The sequence below is a fragment of the Dendrobates tinctorius genome, unplaced genomic scaffold (genome assembly GCF_039654945.1).
Source record: "Dendrobates tinctorius isolate UK_male_01 unplaced genomic scaffold, ASM3965494v1 ptg000115l, whole genome shotgun sequence".
NCBI classification, from domain to species: domain Eukaryota; kingdom Metazoa; phylum Chordata; class Amphibia; order Anura; family Dendrobatidae; genus Dendrobates; species Dendrobates tinctorius.
Window position 1 is genome coordinate 23690819 of NW_027361783.1, and position 27369 is coordinate 23718187.

The window sequence follows — 27369 nt, forward strand, 5'->3', positions numbered from 1 at the left end:
TAACATTGATGTTAAACTATTCTCTAAACTCATAGCGACCAGATTAGCTCAACTGATGCCAAGAGAGGCAAGAGACAACACGATTAAAATGATGCTGCTTACGTCCTATATGAAATTGAAAAAGATCCCAGCATGCTTTCTATCGGTTGATGCTGAAAAAGCATTTAACCGGGTTACATGGCCATTTCTACTTAGTGCTCTTAAACAAATCAATTTAGATCCCAACATTCTAAACAAAATAATGGCTTTAGATCAAGACCCGTCTGCCAATGTCCATTACAAGGGCACCTATTCAGAATCTTTTGAAGTGTCGAATGGAACATCAGGCAACGGCCCTCAAGAAAAATCCCAATATTCAAGGAATCCCAGTCGGGCATGAATCTCAAATTGATGCTATATGCAGATGACCTCCTATTGCACATAACTAATCCTAAAACATCACTGCCCTCTATTCTGAAAGAATTTGAGACATATAGTTGACTCAGTAATATTTAGGCAAATCTTTCTAAGTCAGAGATTTTGAACATAAATATCCCACAGGAGAAGGCACACAAATTAAAGGGGCCCTTACCTTTCCGTTGGTGTAATGGTTCTATGAAATATCCTGGGGTCCAATTGCCCTCAGACTTGTCACAACTCTTCCATCTGAATCATAAGCCTTTACTCAGTCATGTCAAAAGCTGAGCTCAAGGCTTATGACAAAACACGATTATCTTGGTTCGGTAGAATTAACGTATTAAAGATGGACATTCTTCCGAAACTGCTTTATGTATTTCAAGCAGTTCCAATTGCACTCCCCTTTTCCTTTTTTAAGCAACTAAGTACAGTCTAACAATTTAATTTGGAGATCGAAAAGATCAAGACAAGCCATAACATTTTTGGCTAGATCTAAATCTCAAGGATGGGGGGGGGGGGGGGGGGGGGACAGCCTCCTGAATTTTCAACTCTATCATGCTGCTGCTGTGCTGGGGCGGATGGTGGACTGGTTTCATGGTGCGAGTCAGAAGCGTTGGGTCACACTAGAGTCATTTCTATCATGCCTAGACTTAACCTCTCTACCCTGGATTTCTAAGCACTTTTGTTCTTCAAAGGGATCACTCCTCCCATTAACAGTTCATCTTTTCAGAGTTTGGGAACAATTGGTAAGGAAACTTGAGATTTCTAAACATTCCAGGACCTATGACACTGATCATTGACAATCCAGAATTCCCCTCCCTGGAGTTGGAATGAGTAAATTCCTGGTCTTCAACTATAAAATTAGACTCTCATCAGGTCCTTGCAAATTTCATTAATATACCATCGCTAAACGAGCTTAATGCTCTCTATCCCAATTAAACCATATCTTGATTTTCATACCTCCAGTTCCATTCATTCGTTCCCTTCAGCCATTCTCGGTCCTCAAGTCTGACCCTTTTCAGTTTGATTTGTTGCTGATCAGAGAAGTTGCATCCAGGCATACGATCTCACAAATATATTATATTTTGTCATCTCACTTTAATACAGAGCTCATATGGTTCAAGAAAGAGTGGGTGAGAGAGATTGGGATAACATTCTCAGAGGAGCAATGGAACAAACCTTTTCTTTTGCACACACAGACATCCATTGGCTTGCAAAACTCAAGAAATAAAAATACAGAATCTTAACTAGATGGTACCGTTCCCCAGCAGATCTTCATAAGATATTTCCCTTTGTCGCCAATAAATCCTGGAGATGTGAAAATGTTGAAGGCACTATGATTCATATCTCGTGGGAATGCCCTCAAATAAGTGGCCTCTGGAGCAAAGTCTTTGATGTTCACAAACTCATTACAGGGGAATCATTACGGTATCTAGAACTCCCCAGATCGGACTTCTTTCTATGATACCAGGGTCTTTTAAATCCATCAAAAGAGGATTGCTGAGACACTGTTTATATGCCACTAGAACAGTCATTCCCAGACACTGGCGTTCCAGAACCACTCCATCTGTCCAAGAATGGTCTCTTGAAGTGGATTTTTTGTGCAGAATTGAAAGACTCTCTGCTCATAATAAAATTTAGCTCAGACAACTTTTTCCATACTTGGCAAGGATGGATTTTATTCAGAGATTCCCCAGAGTACTCCTCAATTCTTCTGTCGTGATGAAGACACCATATATTGTACTTATACATACATGAAACTGGGTGGATTCATAAACCTTACTCAGCGTCCGTTCGCTGTGCGCTAGACCCGACGCACCCTTGAACGCTATAGACCGCGTTCGAGGGTGCGTCATGAAGTAATGCATCATCGCTAACGCATGCAGATTTTGGCATGCGTTAGGATGCGCTACTGTTACTGCGGGCAATGGGTGCGTTAACGCATCCTTTACATAGCGTTAGTGCCGCTATGTAACGGATGCCGTCAGCACATTGTCCACAATGCAATGTGAACCCAGCCTTAGAGTGGAGTTCTAGCATAAAAATTTTAGAGTTAAAAAACACTTCGCAAAATCTCCCCACAGTTGCTGTGTAGTTGAAAGTAATTTAAAGTCTGCAATCTTGAATTGGGCAAAGGCTGACCCTTAAGTCCTCTTAGGACCATCCAGAATGTAAAAAATATAAAAATTTCAGATGTGCAGGGAAAATCAGAAACCTGTTTAAAGATCCACATCAATAGAGCTGTAACTCCAGCAGTGAATGCTGGATCTAACTTACTGATGTACAGTGATAATATGTCATATAGTCACAATTGCTGCAGCCAATCATTGGTTTCAGCACTGATGCGTAAATGAGCATCACAAAACCGCTGATCACCTACAGCAGTCAGAGACATGTATGGCACATGGTGAAGACGACCAGTGGACACCACAGGAATGCCAGTTTAACGCATGTTCACAATTTGTACAGAACTGGGCGGGAATACATATGCTGATGAGGATGTAATGTTAGGGTGAGGAGGTAGGCCAGTCGAGGCATTGTGGTCTGTATACGTATTGTGAAATACCCCCATCCAAACAGAGGCTATAAGATGATGGATATAAAAAGGTGAAAATTTTTAAATCCTCTTTTGTGCACAATTTATTTTATTTAAGATCTTGAACAACTTCAATACATTTGACAACAGTTCAGTGATGCTTATTTCTAACAAGTGAAACACTTTCAACTTACAAATCATCCTTAAAGCTGAGGACAAATTTCTCTTTTTCTTTTCCTCCGGAGTTACCCAAGCTAGAGGAACAGCTGTTTGGCAACAGTAATTTTTCATTTTCTAAATATGAAGCTTGAACATCGAAAGGGCTGTGAACAAAATAGTAAGACATAAAAGTGATTCAGCAGTAAAAATAAACTACGATTATAAGACTATGCAAGGAAATAGCCAGCTTAACACTTATTTTTCACTTTTTGAAATTTGAAAACAATTGTGGATGGTTCAACCTGGACAAGATCACATACAGTCGAAACTAGAAGTTTACCTACACTATAAAAAGACACATATGCATGTTTTCTCAGTTTCTGACATGAAATCACAATAAACATTTCCCGTTTTAGGTCAATTTGGATTAACATAATTAATATTTGCAAATGCCAGAATGAGACAGAGAATATTTTAAAATATTTTTATTACTTACTGCAAAGTCAAAAGTTAACATACACTAAGTTTACTATGCCATTAAAAAATTCTGGCCTGCCCATATGATGTCATGTGTTTGGAAGCTTCTCACAGGTTTTTTTGGCAACATCTGAGTTAGAGACACTCCTGTGGTTGTGTTTTAATGCGCACTTGAAACGTACTGCTTCTTCATTTAGCATTATGGGAAGTCTCAAGAAATAAGCCAAGATAACATGCAGAGAATTGTGGACTTGCACAAAAGTCTGGCTCATCCTTGGGTACAATTTCAAGATGTCCGAATGTGCCTCGTTCAACAAACAATTATACGCCAGTACAAAACAAGATGGGAATGTCCAAACATCATACCAATCAGGAAGGAGACGGGTTCTGTGTTCCAGAGATGAACGTGCTTTGGTCCAACATGTGCACATCAACCCAAGGACAAAAGCAAAAGACCTTGTGAAGATGATGGCGGAAGCTGGTAAGATTGTGTCAATATCCACAGTGTACAATACAAAATAATATTGTGGTACCGTGTTAGCCAGAAAAATAGATGTAAATACTTATGTCCCCCCCAAAAATTGAGAAAAGTACTTGAATACTTTTCTCAATTTTTTTGGGGGGGAAATAAGTATCAATATCCACAGTGAAATGAGTAGTTTACCAACAACAGCTGAAAGACCACTCTGCCAGGAGAAGCCATAATTGCAAAAGAAACCTAAAAAAAAAAAAAAAAAGCCAGATTAATGTTTGCAAATGCACACAGGAACAAAGCCCTTAATTTTTGGAGACATGTCCTGTGGGTCTGATTAAAGTAAATTTGAACTTTTTGAGCATAATGACCATCGTTACGTTTGGAGGAAAAATGGAGAAGGTTGGGAGTGTAAGAAAACCAGCTCAACTGTGATACACTGGGGTGGCAGCATCATATTGTGGGGTTGTTTTGCTGCAGGAGGGACTGGTGCATGTCACAAAATAGATGGCATCATGAGAAAAGATGATTATGTGGAAATACTGAAGCAACATCTCAAGACATCAGCCAGGAAGTTAAAGCTTGGGCGGAAATGGGTTTTCCAAATGGACAATGACCGGAAGCATACGGCCAAATTGGTAACAAAGTGGCTTAAGGATAACAAAGTCAATGTTTTGGAGTGGCCATCACAAAGCCCTGATCTAAAGCCTATTGAAAATTTATGGGCAAAGCTGAAAAGGCAGGTGCGAGCAAGGCGACCTACAAACCTGGATCAGTTACACCAGTTTTGTCAGCAGGAATGGGCCCAAATTCCGACTAACTATTGTGAGAAGCTTGTGGAAGGATATCCCAAATGTTTGACCAAAGTCATTCAGTATAAGGGCAATGGTTCCAAATACTAATGAAATGTATGTTATCTTTTGAATTTGCAGTAAGCAATAAAAATGCCATAAGACATTCTCTCTCTCATTATTCTGGCATTTGGCAAATTATGGTAATACTAACTGACCTAAAATGGGAAAGGATTATTCTGATTTCATGTCAGATGTTGAGAAAACCATGCATGTGTCTATTTATATAGTGTATGTAAACTTTTAATTTCAACTGTATATGCATGAGAAAAATTTAACACATTCCTAACTTACGAACAGGGCTGAGGAGTCGGTAAGCCAAACCCGCGACTCAGACTCCTCAATTTCCCTTCCACCGACTCCGACATATATTGCTTATATTTAAGTGAAAAATTTATTGTAGTACAATGTGAACATCACACATTTAATCATTTTTATGATACAATAATCAAGACATTTAGATAGAACATATATATTTATTGGAATACAACTTTAGAACACAAAAAAAATAATAAATTGCAAATATGTAATACACTATGTAATATCGATTAGACACATTATATATCACTATGTAATAAACTATGCACCGGTAAGTGGCAAAAGTTTTCAACAAAAACATACTAAATAACATTTGTGCAGTCTATGAATTTGTTCTAAGAAATAATATTGCCTCCATCAGATCCTCCTTCATAGATGACCTAAAATCTGATCTAATAATTTTCAGGCCAGAGAACAACCTCTCTACACTAACTTGGGTTGGAGGCAAAGCCGTAACCACATGGGCAACATCTCTAACAATTTCCAAGTATAAAGGAATTGCCTCATGCACAGTCAGTTTTGATGAACGGTTGAATTTTTCTTTGAGAGCAAGTGAAACATTTTGCTGAAATATGGTCAATCTGCTTGCTATTGGAGACGGAGTGAAATCTTTTTCCTTGCAGCAATGCTTTGCCTGCTCCATATCATCCAAATACTTGTCAAAGTTAAACTCCTCATCTGATGTGGATTAAGATATGGCAGCAGTAGCACTGTCAGGACCCAAGTCCTCTTGCGCCTGGCAGTCCTCCTGTAGGCCACTCATCCTAACTGCTACCTCAGTCAGAGCTTCTTTTCCATTAGTAAGCTGTTGATCATCAAGCAATATACGATGACTTGGATCCACATAAACAGCTGCCAGAAAAATTTTATTTTCCAATAGCTGTGTCTCTCTCTGTTTCATTGAAGCAGAAATTCCACCTGCGATTAAATCTCCTCTTTGGGACAGTCAAAATAGCAAGTTCTTCCACTCCCTTATGAAAATGCCAGGCGTTAAATCCTCAGCTTGTAATTTTTTAGTCACGGTAAATAGGTGATTAAGCAATTCCTTTAATTCACCCACCTGTGTCCATTGACCTTCATTTAGGGTTACCTGAGGGTTCGCCATATCTATAAGTAACCGTTTTAGCCAGGATCACAATTGGGGGGGGGGGGGCCAGAACCTCCATACTGTTCCACAAAATCCCATACTGCACACCTCAGCTGCTGCAGAACCTTATACTGCACACCCCTACACTTGAAAATAAAGCCTGCACCTTAAGATGTGGTGAATGCAGTCTATTTATTCCAACTATCAATTGATGTTGATGTGTTACTGAAGACGAGCAATGCCTGTCCTGGGCGTGCTTTTGTGCAGCTATGAGGTGTACCTGACTGGTGCTAAAAAAAAAAAAAAAAAAAAAAAAAAAAAAGGCGTGTTAAGGGCCTATCACACTAAGCGATATCGCTAGCAATATCGCTATAACGTCACTGGTTTTTGTGACGTTATAGCGATATTGCGAGCGATATCACTATGCCTGATACTTACCTCCGACCGCTCCCCGCTGGTTATCGCTGATCGCGCGAGAACGTCCTGGACTGTTTCTCGTCGTCAGTTTCCTGCTGGGGCTTCCTGCTGTGGAGACGAGCGTCGCGCGGGCGGGAGGACGTCAGGATCGCCTCGTCTGACAGGGAAGTAGCGACCCCCGACCCCTGCGATGTCGCTGGTGAGATCTGCCTATGTGGCAGCTCACTAGCGACCACTTAGCAATGCACCAGCGATCCTGACCGCGTCATATTGCTGGTCGGGATCGCTGGTGCATCGCTAAGTGTGACAGTACCTTTAGTCTGTGTGCTACCCGGCTTTCATTCTTTTTGGTACAGATAAGATATGGATAGACATATGGATAAATGGATTGATAGAGCAGATTTCTAATCGGCTTTTGCTATTGAAAACATTATCTATGAGCTCAAAAACCTTTCAGGTGATGCATTTTTTTTAAAAAGCTGATCTGCTTTTGCAGCTGAAAAACGTATCCTCAAAAAACGCAGCAAAAACGCTGTGTGTGAATGTAGCCTTAGATCAGGAATAGAACAGCCATTTATAGGACATTTCACAACTTTCCCAAATTCCTATGAAAAAATATTCAGCACATTCCGCATTTAACTACTGTACCCAATTTATTATATATTTTAGGAGTCAGAGTATTTTATACAGATTCCACCAAAATGAGCTCCGACTCCACGACTCCAACTCCACAGCCCTGCTTACGAAAAATGTAATCCATAAATAACCTACACAAATTTATGTATGCAGGATTGTTCTGAAAAGGAGTCGGTGGACTCAAACGCATTTAAAAAAACCTACAATTGTATTTTACCACTAATCGTGTCGTATTCCAGAGAGTGCAGAAACACTTCCAATCCTGCTACTTAAATCTACAGTTTCATGGAAACAGCTGCATCTGGTTTTCAGGCTCTGTAAGTGTTATCTCACACAACCTAAAAAAGGTTAACAGTTCTACCTTTGAATCTAAACTAAATATTCGGCCCCGATACAACAATAAAGTTTATACTCCCCTCTCACGGTGGCGCTGTTCCTGAGGTGTCAGCACTCGTTCTCCCATGATGCGGTGTTGTGACACTGACGCACAATCAGTGTTGGCGTCACTGTCTCCGCCTTCGGACAAACTTTTCATGAAGAGTTTACAATAATTAGAGTACCAAAAAATAGGGACAAAAAAAAAAAAAAAAAGGTACAATGAAGCCTATAGGTACAGCCCCCTACGCTAGAATACAAATCTGTATGGGATATGCTCTAAAATATACAAAGCTTGTATATTCCCATGTATAGCTAAATACAATCATAGGAGGGCACAGGAATCATCAACTAGTAGTCAATTATTTGTGACCACTCAGTATTTGATTAAAAAGATGTATAAAGAATATCCAACACTGAGCACCACCATAACTAGATAACCACATCCAAAATGTCCCTCACTAATATGCCATCAGACGCCTATAAAATATATAGGTGAATTACCTGCCGTCATGATGTAAGGAGGGGTTGCTGCCTGTCTTGAAACATCTCGACACGCGTTTCACCGCCGCTATGCAGTTTCGTCAGGAGGTGTGACCTCCAGACGTATCTTGATTGCCATTAGGTGCCGGGATGAGATCCTCAGACCCACTGTAAGACCATATGAAGGTGCACTCGGACCTGGGTTCCTTCTGATGCATGACAATGCCAGGCCTCATGTGGCTGAAGTGTGTCAGCATTGATGGAAAGCATGCCAAGACGCATGAAAGCAGTATGTATAATATAAATATACTAGTGCCGCGCGGCTTTGGTGGGGGATTTGAATCCCCCTCCAAAGCCGCGCGGCTACGCTCATTGGCTCAGCTGGTGAGGGATTTGAATCCCACAGCGCTCAGCCAATGAGCGGTGCCGCGCGGGATTTGAATGCATGCATGGCCCCCTCATCCCCCTATCCTGGTATGCATGGTCCTCTCACCCCCCTATCCTGGTATGCATGGTCCCCTCACCCCCCTATCCTGGTATGCATGGTCCCCTCACCCCCCCATCCTGGTATGCATGGTCCCCTCACCCCCCCATCCTGGTATGCATGGTCCCCTCACCCCCCCCCCCCATCCTGGTATGCATGGTCCCCTCACCCCCCCCCCCCATCCTGGTATGCATGGTCCCCTCACCCCCCCCCCCCATCCTGGTATGCATAGTCCCCTCACCCCCACCCATCCTGGTATGCATGGTACAGACGCGGCTCCGCTCAGTCCACCTCGTACACACGCAGCTCCGCTCCGTCCACCTTGTAAACATGCAGCTCTGCTCCGTACCGTACACCTTGTACACACGCGGCTCTACTACATCCACCATGCAAACCCCTCCTGACCCCACACAAACTTCCCCTCCTCATCCAGCACCATGACAACCAGCACAGCAGAGTCCTGCACATACCGATGCCCCTGATCATGTGACCCCTGACTCCTCCCCTCCTGTGACCTCATCACAGGTCCTGTGTGCACAGAGAAGCCATCGCGTCAGGCCAATTGCAGCCTGGCAGCCACGGAGCTGCACAGCCAATGAACGGCTGCAGCTCCGCGATCGTGCCCCTACGGCTGTCATAGCTTCCGGCCGCGGTTGATTGTGGGATAGCGACACAATCGCCGGAAGCTGTGACAGAGCCGATTGGCAATTTTGTATATTATAATATAGATAGATATAATTAAAACACACAATCTATCCAAGGATTGGTCTGACTGTACAACATGACAGGTTCCTTTTAAAGAACTAGAGAATGAGCCTTTAACAGTGTTCGCTGGGAGAAGCTTCATGTTGCCATTGCACCAGAGCCACAAACTTTCAGCAAAAGCAGCTCTAGTGGAAAAGGTCCATCTGCCCTAGCAGAATTTAACAGGATAGCGTTCAAGAGACTACTACTTTAACCCCGTCATTAACCGTTTTAGTTTTTCACTCTCCTTCATCCCAGAGCCATAACTTTTATTATTAACATGGTGGTGTGAGGGCTTGTTTTTTGCAGGAGGAGTTGTACTTTTGAACGACACCATTGGTCATTACGAGTTCGAAGATACCAAGCATTTAATTTTTTTACCACTTTAAAAAAACTAAATGCCAATTTCCCAGACCTGTAGCGTCTCCATTTTTCAGGATCTGGGGATGATCGAGGGGGCTTATTTTTTGCGCACCAAGCTGACGTTTTTTTATCAATACCATTTTGGGTTAGATACGATGTTTTGAATGCCTGTTATTGCAATGTTGTAGCGACAAAAAAAACCAAAAAAACAACAAAACGTATTTCTGGCATATTAATTTTTTCTCATTACGCGGTTTACTGATCGGATTTTTTTTTTTATTTTTTAACATTTTGATCGATCGGGCATTTCTGAACGCAGCGATGTGTTTTTTTATTGTTTTATTTCGAATGGGACAAAAGGGTGGTGATTTGAACTTTTATATTTTATTATTTTTTTCCAACACTTTTTTTCTACTATATACTTGCTTCAATAGTCTTCTTAGGAGATTTGAAGCGGAGATATCTGATCGCTTGTGTTACACGTAACAGGGCTTCAGCCACTCTGTGTAGCAGAATTGATCATCTGGTATGAGCAAAAGCCACGAGGCAGCGCTCAAAGCAGATAGGCAATGACAAGCACAGGAGGGTCTCCTGTAGACACCCGGTTTTCATGCCAACCCATCAGCGGCCCACGGTCATGTGACAGGGGCACTGATGAACGGAGGTAGTGACGCGATTCCTGCGCGTTCATGTTAAATGCCGCTGTCAGATTTAACATTATAACATCCGAGGGTGGATCGCGATTCTATCTAAGGCTGTTAAGGGAACATTTCAGCTGATGAAATTAGCTGCTATGTGCCGGAGAAGATGCAGGCTCAGATTCGGAGCCCGCAATAAAATGGAAGACATGACATAATACGTCATACGAGTGAAGGGGTTAATATTGATGACCTACATAGATGAAAAGAATCAGGGCGTGGCCTAGCGCGGATGTGAGTGGACGCTAGGCAGAGGTGCTCCGCCATCAGCTTTATGAAATATCCTTAATCAGGTTCTAACACTGACCTGGGCACATCTATTGGCACAGTGAGTGCCTAAGAGTCGGGAGGAGACGCCGGGAGTGCAGAGGAGCGCTGAGATGGGGAGGAGGAGGCAGAAAGATATCGGCGAGGATGGCAGCGTGACTGCACAAGATGGCGCCGGGAAAGTGGAGGAGGCGCGGAGACAATCTGAGAGCTTTGGTAAAAGGTCACAGATCCTTCAGAAGCTGCAGCGCTTTGCAAGAGAGGAGGAGGGGGACACCGAAGAAGGTATAGTACTGGAGGGAGAGGGGGTGAGCGATGAAGCCGCAGAAGCTGCTGATAGCAGGAGAAGAGGGGGAGGGGAAGTTGCTGCCCCTGCGTGTGTGTCTGAGGAGGAAGATAGTTGAGCTGATGACGAGACCCCTGAGAGAGAGCCAACCTTGAGAGATGTCTTTATGGTGGTGTCGTTCTGCAAAAAGACACTGACTAGGTTGAATAACCGGGTTGATAAGATTAAAGAAGAAATCACTGGCATTAAGGAGGCACTGAACAAAACAGATACCAGGATGGGTGCTGTGGAAGAGAGGGTGAGCACCACTGAGGACTCTGTAAACAAAATGCAGAAAACTCAGACCCAGCATGCCCAAAAGATATCAGAAGTGCACTTAAAGAAGGACGATTTAGAAAATAGATCAAGAAGGAACAATCTCAGATTTGTGGGCTTTCCGGAAAAAGTAGAGGGCAACGACCCCACCGACTTTATTGAGCAATGGATCCTATCCAAGATCGGCAGAGACATGCTTTCCAGGGTATTCACGGTGGAGAGAGCACACCGTGTCCCCCTACGACCCCTCCCGCCGGGTAGTGCTCCCCGTACTATGCTGGCCAGGATACTGAACTGCAGAGACAGAGAGACTATCCTCCGGGAAGCCAGGAAGCTGCAGGACCTCACGTTTAATGGAAACCGTATTGAAATATATCCGGACTACTCAGCAGAGGTCCAGAAAATGCAGATGAAATTTGGCGAGGTCAAGAGAGGAATGAGAGCGCTGGGAGTGAAGTATTCTATGATGTATCCTGCTAAACTGAGAGTAGCAGCGTTGGGATCTGTTCAGTTCTTCCCGACCCCAGAAGAAGCCGTCAAATGGATGGAGAACAATCGTTCCAAGCTGGGAGCAGAGAGAGACGGAGAAGGATGATGTAGTGACTCTCGGACATATATCCTTTTTTCTTTTTGATGTTGTGGCACGAGGCATCTGGTTTTTCAGAAATATTTTTAGGGGTGTTGATCCCCGGGTATTTTTTGATGATTATTGCACTATCCTTGTTAGAAAATGTTATGCGGCCTGATGAGTATTGATGTGTAGTTTTGTTTTTTATGGAGGGAGTGATGGACGCCAAACGAAGGAGACTCAGTGGCTGTATATGGGTTTGAAATGATTGGGTGCTGGCTGTACCCTCTCTCGTTGGAAAGAGAGAATCAGCTAGATTGGGATGAAGGGGAGGGGGAGGGGAGTGGAGGGGGACAGGGGGGGGGTTTGTTATGGGGGAGTTCACATACTGCAATATAATATAGTGATCACAGGAGACCGGTTATATTTTATATTTTTAGGACATAATGAGTGGTGATGCAAAAATTCTAAGTTGGAACGTACGGGGAGTTTCAGATTCAAATAAAAGAGCGGCAGTTATGGCAGAAATTAGAAAGCATAACCCAGCTATTGCATGTCTATTGGAAACTCACTTGATTAAAGGAAAGGAAAATTGGTTGGAGAAAAAATGGGTCACTCGGGCCTATCACTATGTATTCGGCTTACGCAAGGGGAGTATCTGTACTGATACACTCTCGTACCCATAATGAAGAAATTGATTCTTACATAGATAAGGACGGACAGTTTGTTTCTCTGCATTGTCGAATTTCGGGAATATGCATAATTGTGGTGGCCCTCTATATCCCACCCCCATATTCGAAAAAGAAACTGCAGGAGATCTTTGAGTGGATTGGGGGGAGAGGGGATTGTCCAGTGCTAATATTAGGAGACGTTAATAATGTTATGAATGAGTATTGGGATCGGGCGGGAAACGAGGGTACTTGCCCTAGGAAAGACAGGATGACTCCATTTGGGGCATATGTTAGCGAAATGGATATGATAGACCTATGGAGAGTACGTAATGAGGGGAAGAAATGCTTTTCGTGTTATTCGACTTCGTATCACACTTTATCACGCATAGATTTAGCACTAGGTAACAGGGGCATGGACAGAATGGTTGGGACGGTGGAATACTTACAGAGACTTATATCCGATCACAGGGCAGTTGTGGTTAGTCTGAGATTGGGAATGGGGAAAGGGAGGAGAGTAGGGGGGACAATTCATCCGGAATGGCTCAAATGTTTAAACATGGGAGCTATTAAAAATGATATTGTTGAGTTCTTTCAGTTAAACGAAGGCACTGCGGATCCACTCATAGTATGGGACGCCATGAAAGCTTACTTGCGGGGACTATTCATACGAGATATCTCGAGGCAGAAGACACGAACGAGGCAGGTAAACCAAGAGGCAGCAGATAGGCTCAGCAGGGCAGAGGAAGAAATGATAGTTAGACCCAATGCCGACACCCAAAATGCATTAAAAGAAGCACAAGAGGAAGTAAATAAGTTATATCTACAAGGGATAGATAAGAAAAGGGCATTCCGAAAAGCATTGTTCTATGAAGAGGGGGAAAAGGTGGGACACTTATTATCAGTGATTACTGCAGCGCAGAAAAAACCCTCACAAATATATAAAATTGTCACTAAAGATGGGGTAGTTCACAAGGACACCGCCGGGATATTGGAATGTTTCAAGGAATACTATGTAGAATTGTATACTTCGGAATTGAGGGCCTCGGATCTGGAGATGGATAGATACTTACAAGAGATAGAGCTACCTAAGCTAGATGATATCGATAAACGAAACTTGGAAGAATTATTTACTGTGGAAGAGGTAGAGAAGGCTATCCTATCATTAACAAATGACAGGTCACCTGGATCTGACGGGATCCCGGGAGAAGTGTACAAAGAATTAATAGAAATTGTAGCGCCTAAACTTAAGCATGTACTTGAGATGGCAGCAGAGAAGGGGGTATTGCCGAGATCTATGAGGGAGGCTGTAATCGTGGTGATTCCTAAGGAAGGGAAAGATGCCTCATCCGTAGAATCCTATAGACCAATCTCGTTATTGACATCAGATGTTAAAGTACTAGCCAAAATGTTGGCGATAAGAATGTCCAGAGTTGTCCCAAAATTGATACATCCAGACCAATCAGGGTTCTTACAAAATAGATCTACCGCCATTAACCTGCGAAGACTGTTTTTAAATATTCAAATCCCATCAGATAATAGGGGGGAAAGGGTGGTGGCCTCACTGGACGCACGGAAAGCATTTGACAGGGTAGAGTGGAATTATTTATGGGCAGTATTGAAATGTATGGGATTTGGGCACAGATTTATCTCCTGGGTTAAGTTACTGTATGTAGATCCGAAAGGATATATTAGGATTAATGGGGAGACCTCGGAGGCATTTGGGTTGTTTAGAGGAACTCGTCAGGGATGTCCGTTGTCACCGTTATTGTTTGCTGTAGCGATGGAACCGTTAGCGATTAAAATTCGTAACTCCAAAGAAATACAAGGCTTTAGATATGGGGAATTGGAGGAAAAGATCGCCCTATACGCGGATGATATACTCCTGTTCTTAAAAGACGGCGGCGAAGTACTGACTGAGGTCATGGGCCTTATAGGGAAATTTGGATTCTTTTCCGGACTGAGAATTAATTGGGACAAGTCATGTATCATGGGGGTTGATAGAGAGTTGGGATGTCGAGATGTGGGTGAGGCAGTTGGACACTTGAAAGTAGTTAAGGAGTTTAAATACCTCGGAATATGGGTATCTATGCCTGTGTCTAGATTTCTCGAACTAAACTTGGACCCATTACTAATTAAATTCAAAGTTAAGATGACAGCATGGTGTAAACTAGTACTATCCATAGTGGGGAGGACGAATCTAATTAAAATGATAATGATGCCTCAGTTGATGTATGTCCTCCATAATGCCCCGGTCTGGATCCCAAAGAAAAAATTTTACAAAATTAATACCATTTTTAGAGAATTGATCTGGGGGAAAAAACAAGCAAAAATTAAATTGGAAATACTGCAAAGGGGGAAGGAAGAGGGTGGGTTGGCGGCGCCGAATCCATGGATATACTTTGTAGCAACGCAGGGGCAGCACTTTAGGGGCTGGCGAGAGGAGGGGAAGTTGAGCGTTATGGGGGAAATTTTGGCCCAACTGACCAACAAGAGAACATTGGTACAGAGTCTAGAAGCAGGAAGTTTTGGGAGATTTGGGAAGGACATACCCACATTTGGACTAATGCACAAAATATGGCAACATATCAAACTTCTTAGAGGAGTTGAGGAACTGACGATATATACACCTATCTGGGATAATGTGAACCTATTGGAGCTATATAAACTGAAGGACTTTATCGATTGGGAGAGGAGAGGTTTGCAATATATGTGGCAATTATTAGAGGGGTCCGAGATCAAGCCCTTTTCTGTCCTAAAAGAAGAGTTTGGACTCTCACGTAGTGGGGAATTTCGATATTTCGGTCTCAGGCATGCATTTCAAGCGCAGAAACAGATAACGAATATGACGGTACAGAGGGATGTGGTGTTGGACTATGTGTGTGCGTCCGGGGGTACGAGAGGTGTTATCTCTACCATCTATAGAGATTTATTATACTCTTTCTTGGCTGGGTTTCCTCTAACAATAAAATCTAAATGGGAGAGAGAAGTGGGGGAAATAGTAGATGAAACATGGGAGACTATTTTAGAGTACATACCTAAACTCTCTTTGAGTGAGCCAGGTAGGATGTCGCAACTGTATATCGTACATAGAACATATAAGACCCCAGAACTTATGAAGAAAATGGGTTTGAGGGACAATGCGTAGTGTCCAAGATGTGGGTATGAACCTGCGGGAAAGCTTCATATGCCCTGGTCTTGTCCAAGACTCTCGTCATACTGGGAGGAGGTTATAGGGCTTGTTGAGAAGATATACAGATGTGATATAGGAAGGGATCCAGTAACGTGTGTGTTGGGGTACGTGGAGGTGGTGTCGGTAGGGAATGCCTATAAGTCCATCATAGCAAAACTCATATATTGCCCGTAAGCTGATCGCACAAAAATGGATCGATGCTGAACCCCCAACGATTGGGGAGTTTGTCACTCGCGTGAATAACATAATCCGATTGGAAGAGAGAATTTATAGAAGACGACATACAGAGGCACACTTTGAAAAAATCTGGGCCATGTGGTTACAGTGGAGACAATCACATTGAGAAAGTCTGTATTGCAGTTGGGAAGGGGGGGGAGGGAGGAGGTTGGGTTTGTTTTTCTTCTTTCCTTTTTTTTTTTTTTTTTTTTCTCCTTCTTCTTTTCTCGTTCATGACGGGGAGGAAATTGAATGTTGTGTATTTTATCTGTATGCAATGGAGATGATTTGAAAACTTTGCCTAAATGTAATTATAACGACATTTGAATATAATAAAAAATCTTTGGTTTAAAAGATGAAAAGAATCAGAACAGTAGGGTCTGACACCTGGCCTTATATTGATGATCAATGTTAAGAATAGATCAATATAGTAACAGAAAGACACAGTCGCTTCAAGAGAACTTGCTGCGAAATGTCTGAGTCTAACAAGATAGGTTTTAAGTTTCTTTCCTTTTTGCCAACGTTAGGTATTATACATCAGTGTTTGTAAGCTTAAACCAGGAGGGGGAGAAAAATACAGCAGTAGTGCACACGCTGCGGATTGGGGTGTGGATTTGGCTGCGCGGATTTTGTAAAATCCGCAGCTAAATCTGCAGGTCAAAAGACCTGCGGTTTCACCTGCGGATTGCTCTGCGGTTTTGCCCTGCCGTTTTTCATCTCCATAATGGAGGAGATGGCAAACCGCAGCAGAATCCACAGAAAGAATTGACATGTCCATTCTTTCTGCGGTTTCAAAACCGCAGGAAATCCGCGCGGAAAAATCCGCACCGTCTGCACTGCGTTTTTTTATTCCCATAGGGAATAACGGTACTGTACGCCGCAGCAAAAACTGCTGCGGACCCGCAGCGGCCAAATACGCTGTGGAACCGCAGCAGAATCCGCAGCGTGTGCACACACCCTCATACTTTTCCAGATTGTTCCACTTCTGGATATGTACTATCAGCAGGATCATACCCCTAAACTGTTTGTATGTGTATGTAGCTTTTTCAAAAACAATTCCAGCAATACCTTTACATGGCCAGTCCATTACTGAGAAATCAGCATTTGAAATGATATGCAAATGTGACTTTAGAGCGAATTGTAGATCTCAAGTCTCTGTCACTCCAGCTCTCTTCATCAACCAGCACTGCCTCCTGCAGCTTGACTGACAGCCTAAGAGGATGGAACGCTGTGTGGAGAATAGAGCCGGAGTGACAGAAGCTTTAAAATCGAGACTAATTAGTATAGCAATTCAAAATCAGATTTCTTGGAAAATGATGAGTGGACTGGTCACGTAAAGGTGTTGTTGGACTCGTCTTTGAAAGAGCTACATGCAAACAAATAGTTTGGCAGGTGTAAGGGGAGCGAGATGATAAGACTCCCAGTAACGATGAAAGACACAAATGGTTTAATTTATCATAAAGTTTGTAAAAGCTTCAAGTAATAAGAGAGCTGAATACCAAATTAGCTATACATTTCAATATTACAAGGAAAAATGTAGGGATTACCGGTCAAAAGCAGCCCGGAGTTTAGCACCAGTAGATGTAGCAACAGGTAGTCCTAAATTAGAAGACAGTGTGCAGTCTTCAAAAGCTTCACTAAGATTGCTGTTAATGGATTCTGCTAAAAAGCTTGGAAAAGTTTCATCTTCAATATTCTTGTAATGGTCAGTCATTGTAGGATTCACCGCTAGACAAAAAAAAAAGTAGAAAAATCCATTAGCAAAACATTAATTGATGCTATTATGGCATATATTCACATTTTGGAAAGGTACATTATCACTGCGGAGATGTAAACACAGACTAGCATGAAACAATTGAGCCATCGCAGTGGAGGAAAGGTACATTTACTACATTTGACCACTGGGTATTATAGGCTATTAATAGCTGTCAAAATGTTTTTTTTTTTAATCTAGAAAAGCAAATTCAATGAGGACATAAACCTCAAGACATAACTGCTGATATAATTACATCGCAACAATGTGTGAACAAAAAAATATTTTTTTTTATTTTTTAATTTTCTGAGGTCACAAAGGCAACAGTAGGGCAAGAAAATATCCCCATGCCTCTGAAATTACATACAATTGAAAGCTGTTCAAAAAAGTCAATGTAGCATAAACTATATTCAATATAAATGACCAATTGATTTAATAGTATTCCAATAATATGAGATAATGCACTATTGGTCCTTTTCAAAGATAATGCTTATAGGTTGATCTTAGATGACATCCTACTGTAATTAAACCTTTAAAAGATCATTTAGTCTGCATGCAAGCTCATTGTAGTCTCAACACCCTGATGAGGCCAGTTTGGTGAAACATGTTCGTGTGGCTAAAGGTTGACCATTTTTTAATGTAGCAGAGGTCAGTTAGCCAATGACAATATACAGTTAAAAGGAGAGCATTAGGTCCGCAATTCCTCTGAGCTGATTACTTGGGTATATGCACAATATATGTGTCACGCCCGTTCTGTCTGTATTTGCTTGTCGGCGAGACAATGCATGGTTTTGCTTTAAAGGGAATCTGTCACTGCATTTTTGGCCTATAAGATGCGGCCACAGCCATCAGGAGCTTATTTACAGCATTCTGTAATGCTTTAGATAAGCTCCCAATGTAACTGAAAGAGAAGAAAAACGAGTTCGATTATACTCACCCGGGGATCCGGTCCAGCGCCTACCATCTTCATGCGAAGACGTCTTCCTTCTTACTTCTGCCGAGGCTCCTGCGCAGGCGTATTTTATCTGCCCTCTACAGGGCAGATAAAGTACTGCAGTGTGCAGGCGCCGGGAAAGGTCAGAGAGGTCCGGTGCCTGTGCACTGAAGTACTTTACTCTGCCCTCAACAGGGTAGATATAGTATGCTGGACCACACCCCCCAGTAGCCGGGTAGGATGTGCAAAGATGAAATAATTCATTGTGGCAGTGGTTTACAGCGGGCTGGTTGCATTAGCACCGGTCCCGTTGTAAACCAGTTAACCCCTTATGATGGATTGCAGCGGGGGACCTGACTGACCAGCGGAGAGGCAAGGATATTGTTGCTTTTTCGTTTCATTTTTATTAAAGGTCCATGGTTTATTTATAGATTAGCAGAGGAATAAATATGGTCAAAAACTTGGTTTCGTTATTTCAGTAAAATAATTTTTAATGTCTGTGTTTTTTAAACCTTTAATAGTCTAGGGTTAATAATGCATAGGTGTTTTATTGACACTTCATTATTAATCGGCTTAATGTCACCTTCCAATAAGCAAGGTGACATCAACCCATTCGCCACCGCTACAAGGAAATGGGAATAGAAAGGCTAAGTGACAGAAAAGGCGCATCTTATAGTTGCGCCTTTTCTGGTGTGTCTGGGGGAAGATTTTTATTGCCCGGGGGGGCAAAAACAATGGTCCCTCTCAAGGCTATTAATATCTGACCTCACTCACTGGCTTCCCCTCTCTGGTGGAGCAAATACCCTAATCTAATTATTAGTGGAAGACAAACTAAATGAAATAAGATGTATGTAAACCATGTCTCATATCCTGTCGGCTTTTGCAATTATTTTACAAAAGAATTAACGGCTATATATGTTTCTTTTAAAACGATTTGTACAGTTGTGTTTTACAATGCTATTTTAACATGAGTTTTAACATGGAGAGAACAGCTCTATGTAAAACCAAATGTTAAAATCGCATTACATACGCATGTCATACAGAAAAATTGCACGGAAATCGCATGACACTCGCCTGGAATTTTGATCCTGAAATCGGACTTTTTTTTTTTTTTTTTTAAATCGCAAATGGGAATGAGCCCTTAGAGTCTTAACAAACACAAGATTAGCCACCAAACTGCTCAAAGTTACACACAAATTCACAAAGCGGATCTCTGGAAAGGCTAAATTAACCTAAAAGGGGAAAGATTTACTGGGCTCAGCTGTGATGTCTTTGTAATTGGTATGGGACTTCTGGGCCCAGTGATCATCATCATGACATTACTGCAGCCTGTTAAAGACCATAGGCAGTGGCAGAGAGGTAGCACTGGATCAGCAGTTTGCAAGTACTGCTCATTTTCATATTGCTAGACTGGACAAGCCTGGAGACCAAAGAAGTTAGTTTCAGGACCAACTTTTTATTTTTTTTAAAGTCCTATATGTTAAGTCCATAAACTATACTGCATAGGGAAGACATACACCAACTGTACAGACAGTTAACGTGAATTAACCCCTTCACTCCCAAGGGTGGTTTGCACGTTCATGACCGGGCCAATTTTTACAATTCTGACCACTGTACCTTTATGAGGTCATACCTCTGGAACGCTTCTATGGATCCCGGTGATTCGGACATTGTTTTCTCGTGACATATTGTACTTCATGTTAGTGGTAAAATTTCATTCAAATAACTTGCGCTTATTTGTGAAAAAAACGGAAATTTGGCAAAAATTTTGAAAATTTCGCAATTTTCCAACTTTGAATTTTTATGCCCTTAAACCACAGAGATACGGCACACAAAAAACTTGATAACTAACATTTCCCACATGTTTACTTTACATCAGCACAATTTAGGAACCAAAATTTTTTTTTTGTTAGGAAGTTATAAGGGTTAAAAGTTGACCAGCGATTTCTCATTTTTACAACACCATTTTATTTTTAGGACCACATCACATTTGAAGCCACTTTGAGGGGTCTATATGATAGAAAATACCCAAAAGTGACACCATTCTAAAAACTGCACCCCTTAAAGTGCTCAAAACCACATTCAAGAAGTTTATTAACCCTTTAGGTGCGTCACAGGAATTTTTTTGAATATTTAAAAAAAAATGAACATCTAACTTTTTTTCACAAAAAAAATAATTCAGGTTCAATTTTTTTTATTTTACCAAGGGTAACAGGAGAAATTGGACTGCAAAAGTTATTGTGCAATTTGTCCTGAGTACGCTGATACCTGATTTGTGGGGGGGAACGACTGCTTCGGCGCATGGCAGAGCTCAGAATGGAAGGAGCGCCGTTTGACTTTTTCAATGCAAAATTGGCTGGAATTCAGATCGGACGCCATGTCACGTTTGGAGAGTCCCTGATGTACCTAAACAGTGGAAACCCCCTACATTTTGGAAACTAGACCACCCAAGGAACTTATCTAGATATGTGGTGAGAACTTTGAACCCACAAGGGCTTTACAGAAGTTTATAACGTACAGCGGTACAATTAAAAAATCATATTTTTTCCACAAAAATGATCTTTTCACCCCAATTTTTATTTTCCCAAGGGTAACAGGACCCTAAAAGTTATTGTGCAATTTGTCCTGAGTATGCTGATACCCCACATGTGGGGGTAAACCACTATTTGGGCGCATGGCAGAGCTCGGAAGGGAAGCAGCGCCATTTGACGTTTTTGGCTGGAATTGAGATCGGACACCATGTCGCGATTGGAAAACCCCTGATGTACCTAAACAGTGGAAACCCCCCACAAACGACACCATTTTGGAAACTAGACCCCCCAAGGAACTTATCTAGATGTGTGGTGAGCACTTTGATCCCCCCAGTGCTTCACAGAAGTTTATAACGCCCGGGCGTGAAAATAAAAAATTCGTTTTTCCACAAACATGATCAATTATTCCCCAATTTTTTTTATTTTCCCAAGGGTAACAGGAGAAATTGAACCCCAAAAGTTGTTGTCCAATTTGTCCTGAGTATGCCGATACCCGATATGTGGGAGAAAACTAATGTATGGGCACACGTCGGGGATCGGAAGGGAAGTAGTGACGTTTTGGAATGCAGACATTGATGGAATGGTCTGCGGGTGTCATGTTGCCTTTGGAGAGCCCCTAATGTACCTAAACAGTGGAAACGCCCCACAAATGACCCCATTTTGAAAACTAGACCCACTAAGGAACTTATCTAGATGTGAGGTGAGCACTTTCAACCCCCAAGGGCTTCACAGAAGTTTATAATGCCCGGGCATGAAAATAAAAAAAATCGTATTTTTTCCACAAACATGATCAATTAGTCCCCAATTTTTTCATTTTCCCAAGGGTAACAGGAGAAATTGGACCCCAAAAGTTGTTGTCCAATTTGTCATGAGTACGCTGACAACCCATATGTGGGAGAAAACTACTGTATGGACACACGTCGGGGCTCGGAAGGGAAGCAGTGCCATTTTGGAATGCAGACTTTGATGGAATGGTCTGCGGGTGTCATGTGCGTTTGGAGAGCCCCTGATGTACCTAAACTATTGAAACTCCTAACAAGTGACCCCATTTTGGACACTAGACCCCCCACGGAACTTATATAGATGTGTGGTGAGGACTTTGAACCCCCAAGTGCTTCACAGAAGTTTATAACGCTCGGACGTGAAAATAAAAAAAATCATTTTTTTCCACAAAAATGATATTTTTGCCCCCAATTTTTTATTTTCCTAAGGGTAACAGGAGAAATTGGACCCCAAAAATTGTTTTGCAATTTGTCCTGAGTGGGCTGATACCCTACATGTGGGGGTAAAACACTGTTTGGGCGCATGGCAGAGCTTGGAAGGGAAGGAGCACCATATGACTTTTTCAACTCAGAATTGGCTGGAATTGAGATCAGACGCAATGTTGCATTTGGAGAGCCCCTGATGTGCCCAAACAGTGGAAACCCCCAATTCTAACTCCAACCCAAACCCCAACACACCCCTAACCCTAATCTCAACCCTAACCCTAGCCCTAACCCAAGCGGAAAAATGGAAATAAATACATTTTTTTAATTTTATTATTTTTCCCTAACTAAGGGGGTGATAACGGGGGTTTTGATTTACTATTTATGGCGGTTTTTATTTTTGGCAGCTGTCGCACGCTAAAAGACGCTTTTTATTGTAAAAATAGTTTTTGCATCACCACATATTGAGAGCTATAATTTTTCCGTATTTTGACCCACCGAGTCATGTGAGGTCTTATTTTTTGCAGGACGAGTTGACGTTTTTATTGGTACCATTTTCGGGCACGTGACATTTTTTGATCGCTTTTTATTCCAATTTTTGGGACGCAGAATGAACAAAAACCAGCGTTTCATGAATTTCTTTTGGGGAAGGGCGTTTGCACCGTTCCGCGTGCGGTAAAATTGATAAAGCGGTTTTATTCTTCAGGTCAGTACGATTACAGCGATACCTCATTTAGGTCGTTTTTTTATGTTTTGTCGGTTTTATTCAATGAAAACTATTTTATATAAAAAATAATTATTTTTGCATCGCTTTATTCTGCGAGCTATAACTTTTATTTTTTCGCTGATGATGCTGTGTGGCGGCTCGTTTTTTGCGGGACAAGATAACGTTTTCAGCGGTACCATGGATATTTATATGCGTCTTTTTGATCGCGCGTTATTACACTTTTTGTTTGGCGGTATGATAATAAATCATTATTTTTTGCTTCGTTTTTTATTATTTTTTAAGGGGTTCGCTAAAGGGGTTAACTAATGGGACAGTTTTATAGGGCGGGTCGTTACGGACGCGGCGATACCTAATATGTGTACTTTTATTGTTTGGGGTTTTTTTATTTTCAAAAAATGAATTTATTAGGGATTTTTTTTTTACTAATTTATTTGGCGATTTTTTTAAAATTATTTTTACACTTTTTTTTACTTTATTACATTGTCCCAAGTGGGACATCACTGTCCTGTGACAGATCGCTGATATGTCACATCACAGATCACTGTGACAGATCAGCAATCTGTCACAGGCATTGAAGAAGACTTCCTCTTGCCTGCTCTTTGCAGGCACTGAGGAAGCCAGCTTCCTCCAGGCCCCCGAATGCCCCCGTCGCCATCTTGGATTCGGGGGCCTGGAGGAAAGGAAGCCCCCCGCAGCAGCGCTGCACATTGCGCTGCCGTGGGGGGCTCAGGGAAGCACGGAGGGAGCCCCCTCCCTGCCGATGCTTCCCTTTAACTCCAGGTACACCGCGATCATGTTTGATCGCGGTGTGCAAGGGGTTAACGTGTCGGGGGCGGTCCGTGACCGCCCCTGACACATAGTGCCGGGTGTCAGCTGTGATAATCAGCTGACACGCGGCCGCGATCAGCGGCGCTCACCACGTGGGCGCCACTGATCGCGGTAGACGTACTATCCCGTCCATGGGCATAGGGGCCAGGGTCCCATGGACGGGATAGTACGTCAGATGTCAGGAAGGGGTTAAAAAAAAGCCATAAAAACCAAAAGGAAGCGTCTTGAAAGTTTAAATATACATTTAATAAATAATTTATAAACAGGTCTCTTTCTATAACACAAAGTACCAATTGTGAGGAAAAAAAAAAAAGGTTGCAGATGCAATTGTTCTCCATCTCTTCACAAATAGAAAAAGGGAAATAAAAATAGGTTAACAGAAAGAAAAAATAAATAAAATATTATACATATATACACACACACACTAGCTGAAGAGCCCGGCGCTGCCCGGGCATAGCAACTAACTGTGGTTAGTTATAGCAAATTATAATTATCCTCCATCCCATAGTCACGTGCCCATATACCCGTCATACACATCCTCCATCCCATAGTCGAGTGCCCATATACCCGTCATACATCCTCCATTCCATAGTCCCATGCCCATATACCCTTCACACATCCTCCATCCCATAGTCCCGTGCCCGTATACCCATCATACATATCCTCCATCCCATAGTCGAGTGCCCATATACCCATCACACATCCTCCATCCCATAGTCCCATGCCCATATACCCATCACACATCCTCCATCCCATAGTCACGTGCCCATATACCAGTCATACATATCCTCCATCCCACAGTCCAGTACCCATATACCCGTCATACATATCCTCCATCCCACAGTCCAGTGCCCATATACCAGTTATACATATCCTCCATCCCATAGGCCCGTGCCCATATACCCGTCATACATCTCCTCCATCCCATAGTCCAGTGCCCAAATACCCATCTGTGATACTGATGCGTTATGAATGATGTATGATTGATATTAGAAAAAGGTATCCAGATGGTAGGTAGGTGATCACGGGTCTTATTATTCCTTTTCAAAAAGTATTCAGTACAACATTACAAGAGACTGGGGATTTGACCGCTGAATGACCTCTCTGAGTACATGATGAGGACATGCAGAAGGAATGTGAAAAACAACCATACAGCGCTTGCATGACACGAGCAGAGCACGAGTTGAAATGTTCACTGCGCAGCTGTACAGCTTGTGTAAACATTACTTGTAGAAGTTGTAGTGCGCGGGACTAGATTCATATCTAGGAACAGTTTGTATATAACCGAGGGAATTTCCACTGGCAAGTAGGGACGTTCCAGGAGACTTATGGACGCATATCTTCTGTGATGGAGTTTTACGGGATATTTCCTCCTCGCCAATCGAGTCCTCCGATAGAGGAGTGATGCTACAATATCCGGTAATATATTGATGCTTACTTTCTCTATGAATAGATGATGTATTGATCATGTAATGTTAGACTAGTGCTGCTAAAATTCATGTGCAAATTTATATGTTAATTCATTAATATCTCTGATTTTAATAGAATAAAATACTATTGTTTTACTGAGTACAGACTTCTTGTCTCTTGCCTAATTAGTATATTAGTGAGCGCTACGTATGTAAGGACCATAAGTCCATCATATTGACTCGGTAAGACACGCTGGTACCCCATATGTGGGGGGAGCCACTGTATGGGCACACATCGGTGCTCGGAATGGAAGTAGTGACGTTTTGAAATGCCGACTTGATAGAATGGTCTGCGGGCATCATGTTACGTTTGCAGAGCCCCTGATGTTCCTAAACAGTGGAAACTCCCAACAAGTGACCCCATTTTGGAAACTAGACAGCCCAAGGAACTTATCTAGATGTGTAGTGAGCACTTTGAACGCCCAAGTGCTTCACAGAAGTTTATAACGCAGAGCCGTGAAAATAAAAAATAATTTTTTCCCATTAAAATAATTTTTTTAGCCCCCAATTTGTTATTTTCCCAAGGGTAACCGGAGAAATTAGACCCCAAACTTGTTGTGCAATTTTTACCGAGTACGCCGATACCCCATATGTGGGGGTAAACCATTGTTTGGGCACAAGTCGGGGCTCGGAATGGAAGGAGCACTGTTTGACTTTTTGAAAGCAAAATTGGCTGGAATAAATGGTGGCGCCATGTCGCGTTTGGAGACCCCCTGATGTGCCTAAACAGTGGAAACCTCTCAATTCTAACTCCAACCCTAACCCCAACACACCCCTAACCCCAATTCCAACCAACTCTAACCCTAGTTACAACCCTAACTCTAATCCCAACCCTAATCCTAATGGAAAATTAAAAATATTTTCTTTATTTTATTATTTGTGCCTGCCTATGGTGGTGATAAGGGGGGGGTCATTTACTATTTTTTTTTTGCAGATGCCGGCGGGCGCACTGCGCATTTTCCAAAATGGCAGCGCCCATGATCTGGGACGGCGGGAAATCAGAGGGAAGGGGAGCAGATGTTAACGGCGGCACCGACCGTCATTCGGTATCGGAGGCCGATCAGCCCAGTGAGTCGTGGGGGGAGGGGGGGTTGGATCTGGGTCTCCAGCCATGGCAGCTGCTATTGCAGCATCGGTCATGGCTGGATTGTAATATTTCACCAAATTTCATTGGTGAAATATTACAATCGCTCTGGCTGTTAAAAGTGAAACAGCCAATTAGAGCGATCGGAGCCACGTGGGGGCTAAGCCACCCCCCATGGGGTGAAGTACAAAGCCCCCTGTACCTGCAGGTCAACCAACCCACACGGGGGCTATCAATTCATGACACAGCATATGCGTCATGGGTCGGATTGGCACGGACTTTCATGACGCATACGCTGTGTCACAGGTTGGGAAGGGGTTAAAGGGATGCTACAATAAAAGTTACGTGTTATGCCTCTAACTGCTCCAGCGTGCCACCCCGTTACTTAACTTGCTGCTGCGCTGACGACAACACACAAGACTGCACACTGCAGCCAATTTTTGATATGACCTCATCCCTGCAACCGGTAAAATAAACATGATCATCACTGCATATGTAAGGAATCTAACTGGTAAGTAACACTTATATTAGTTATAACTGTCCCCATTGACCTTTCGGTTCTTAAAATAAAAGATACCATCAGTTTACAGAAACCTGCTGTCTCCAGCTGCAGTGTTTTTTTCTATTTAAATCAATTCATGCTTTATTCACCCTCCCCTGTCCCAGCAGGCTCCACCACTGCTCCCAGTGCCTGTAAGGGTATGGTTCCACGGTCAGTAAACGCTGCGGGTTGGACGCTGTGTACAGCCGCAGCATCCAGATGTTACAGAATAGTGGAGAGGATTTTATGAAATCCCATCTCCACTATGCATGCGGTGACGCCTCCGGC

General features: G+C 42.5%; 1 protein-coding gene across 2 annotated transcripts in view; it reads right to left on the reverse strand.

Moving 5' to 3' along the window:
• Positions 1 to 27369, reverse strand: part of CEP192 (centrosomal protein 192) — a 325551-nt gene that overhangs the window by 288065 nt on the left and 10117 nt on the right. For both annotated transcript variants that reach the window (XM_073590043.1, XM_073590042.1), the window contains exons 2-3: positions 17557 to 17737; positions 3127 to 3255 (exon numbers count right to left, since the gene is read on the reverse strand). In XM_073590043.1, coding sequence (XP_073446144.1) covers positions 3127 to 3255; positions 17557 to 17723 — 296 coding nt within the window. In that variant the 5' untranslated portion in view covers positions 17724 to 17737. The remainder of the gene's footprint in view (positions 1 to 3126; positions 3256 to 17556; positions 17738 to 27369) is intronic.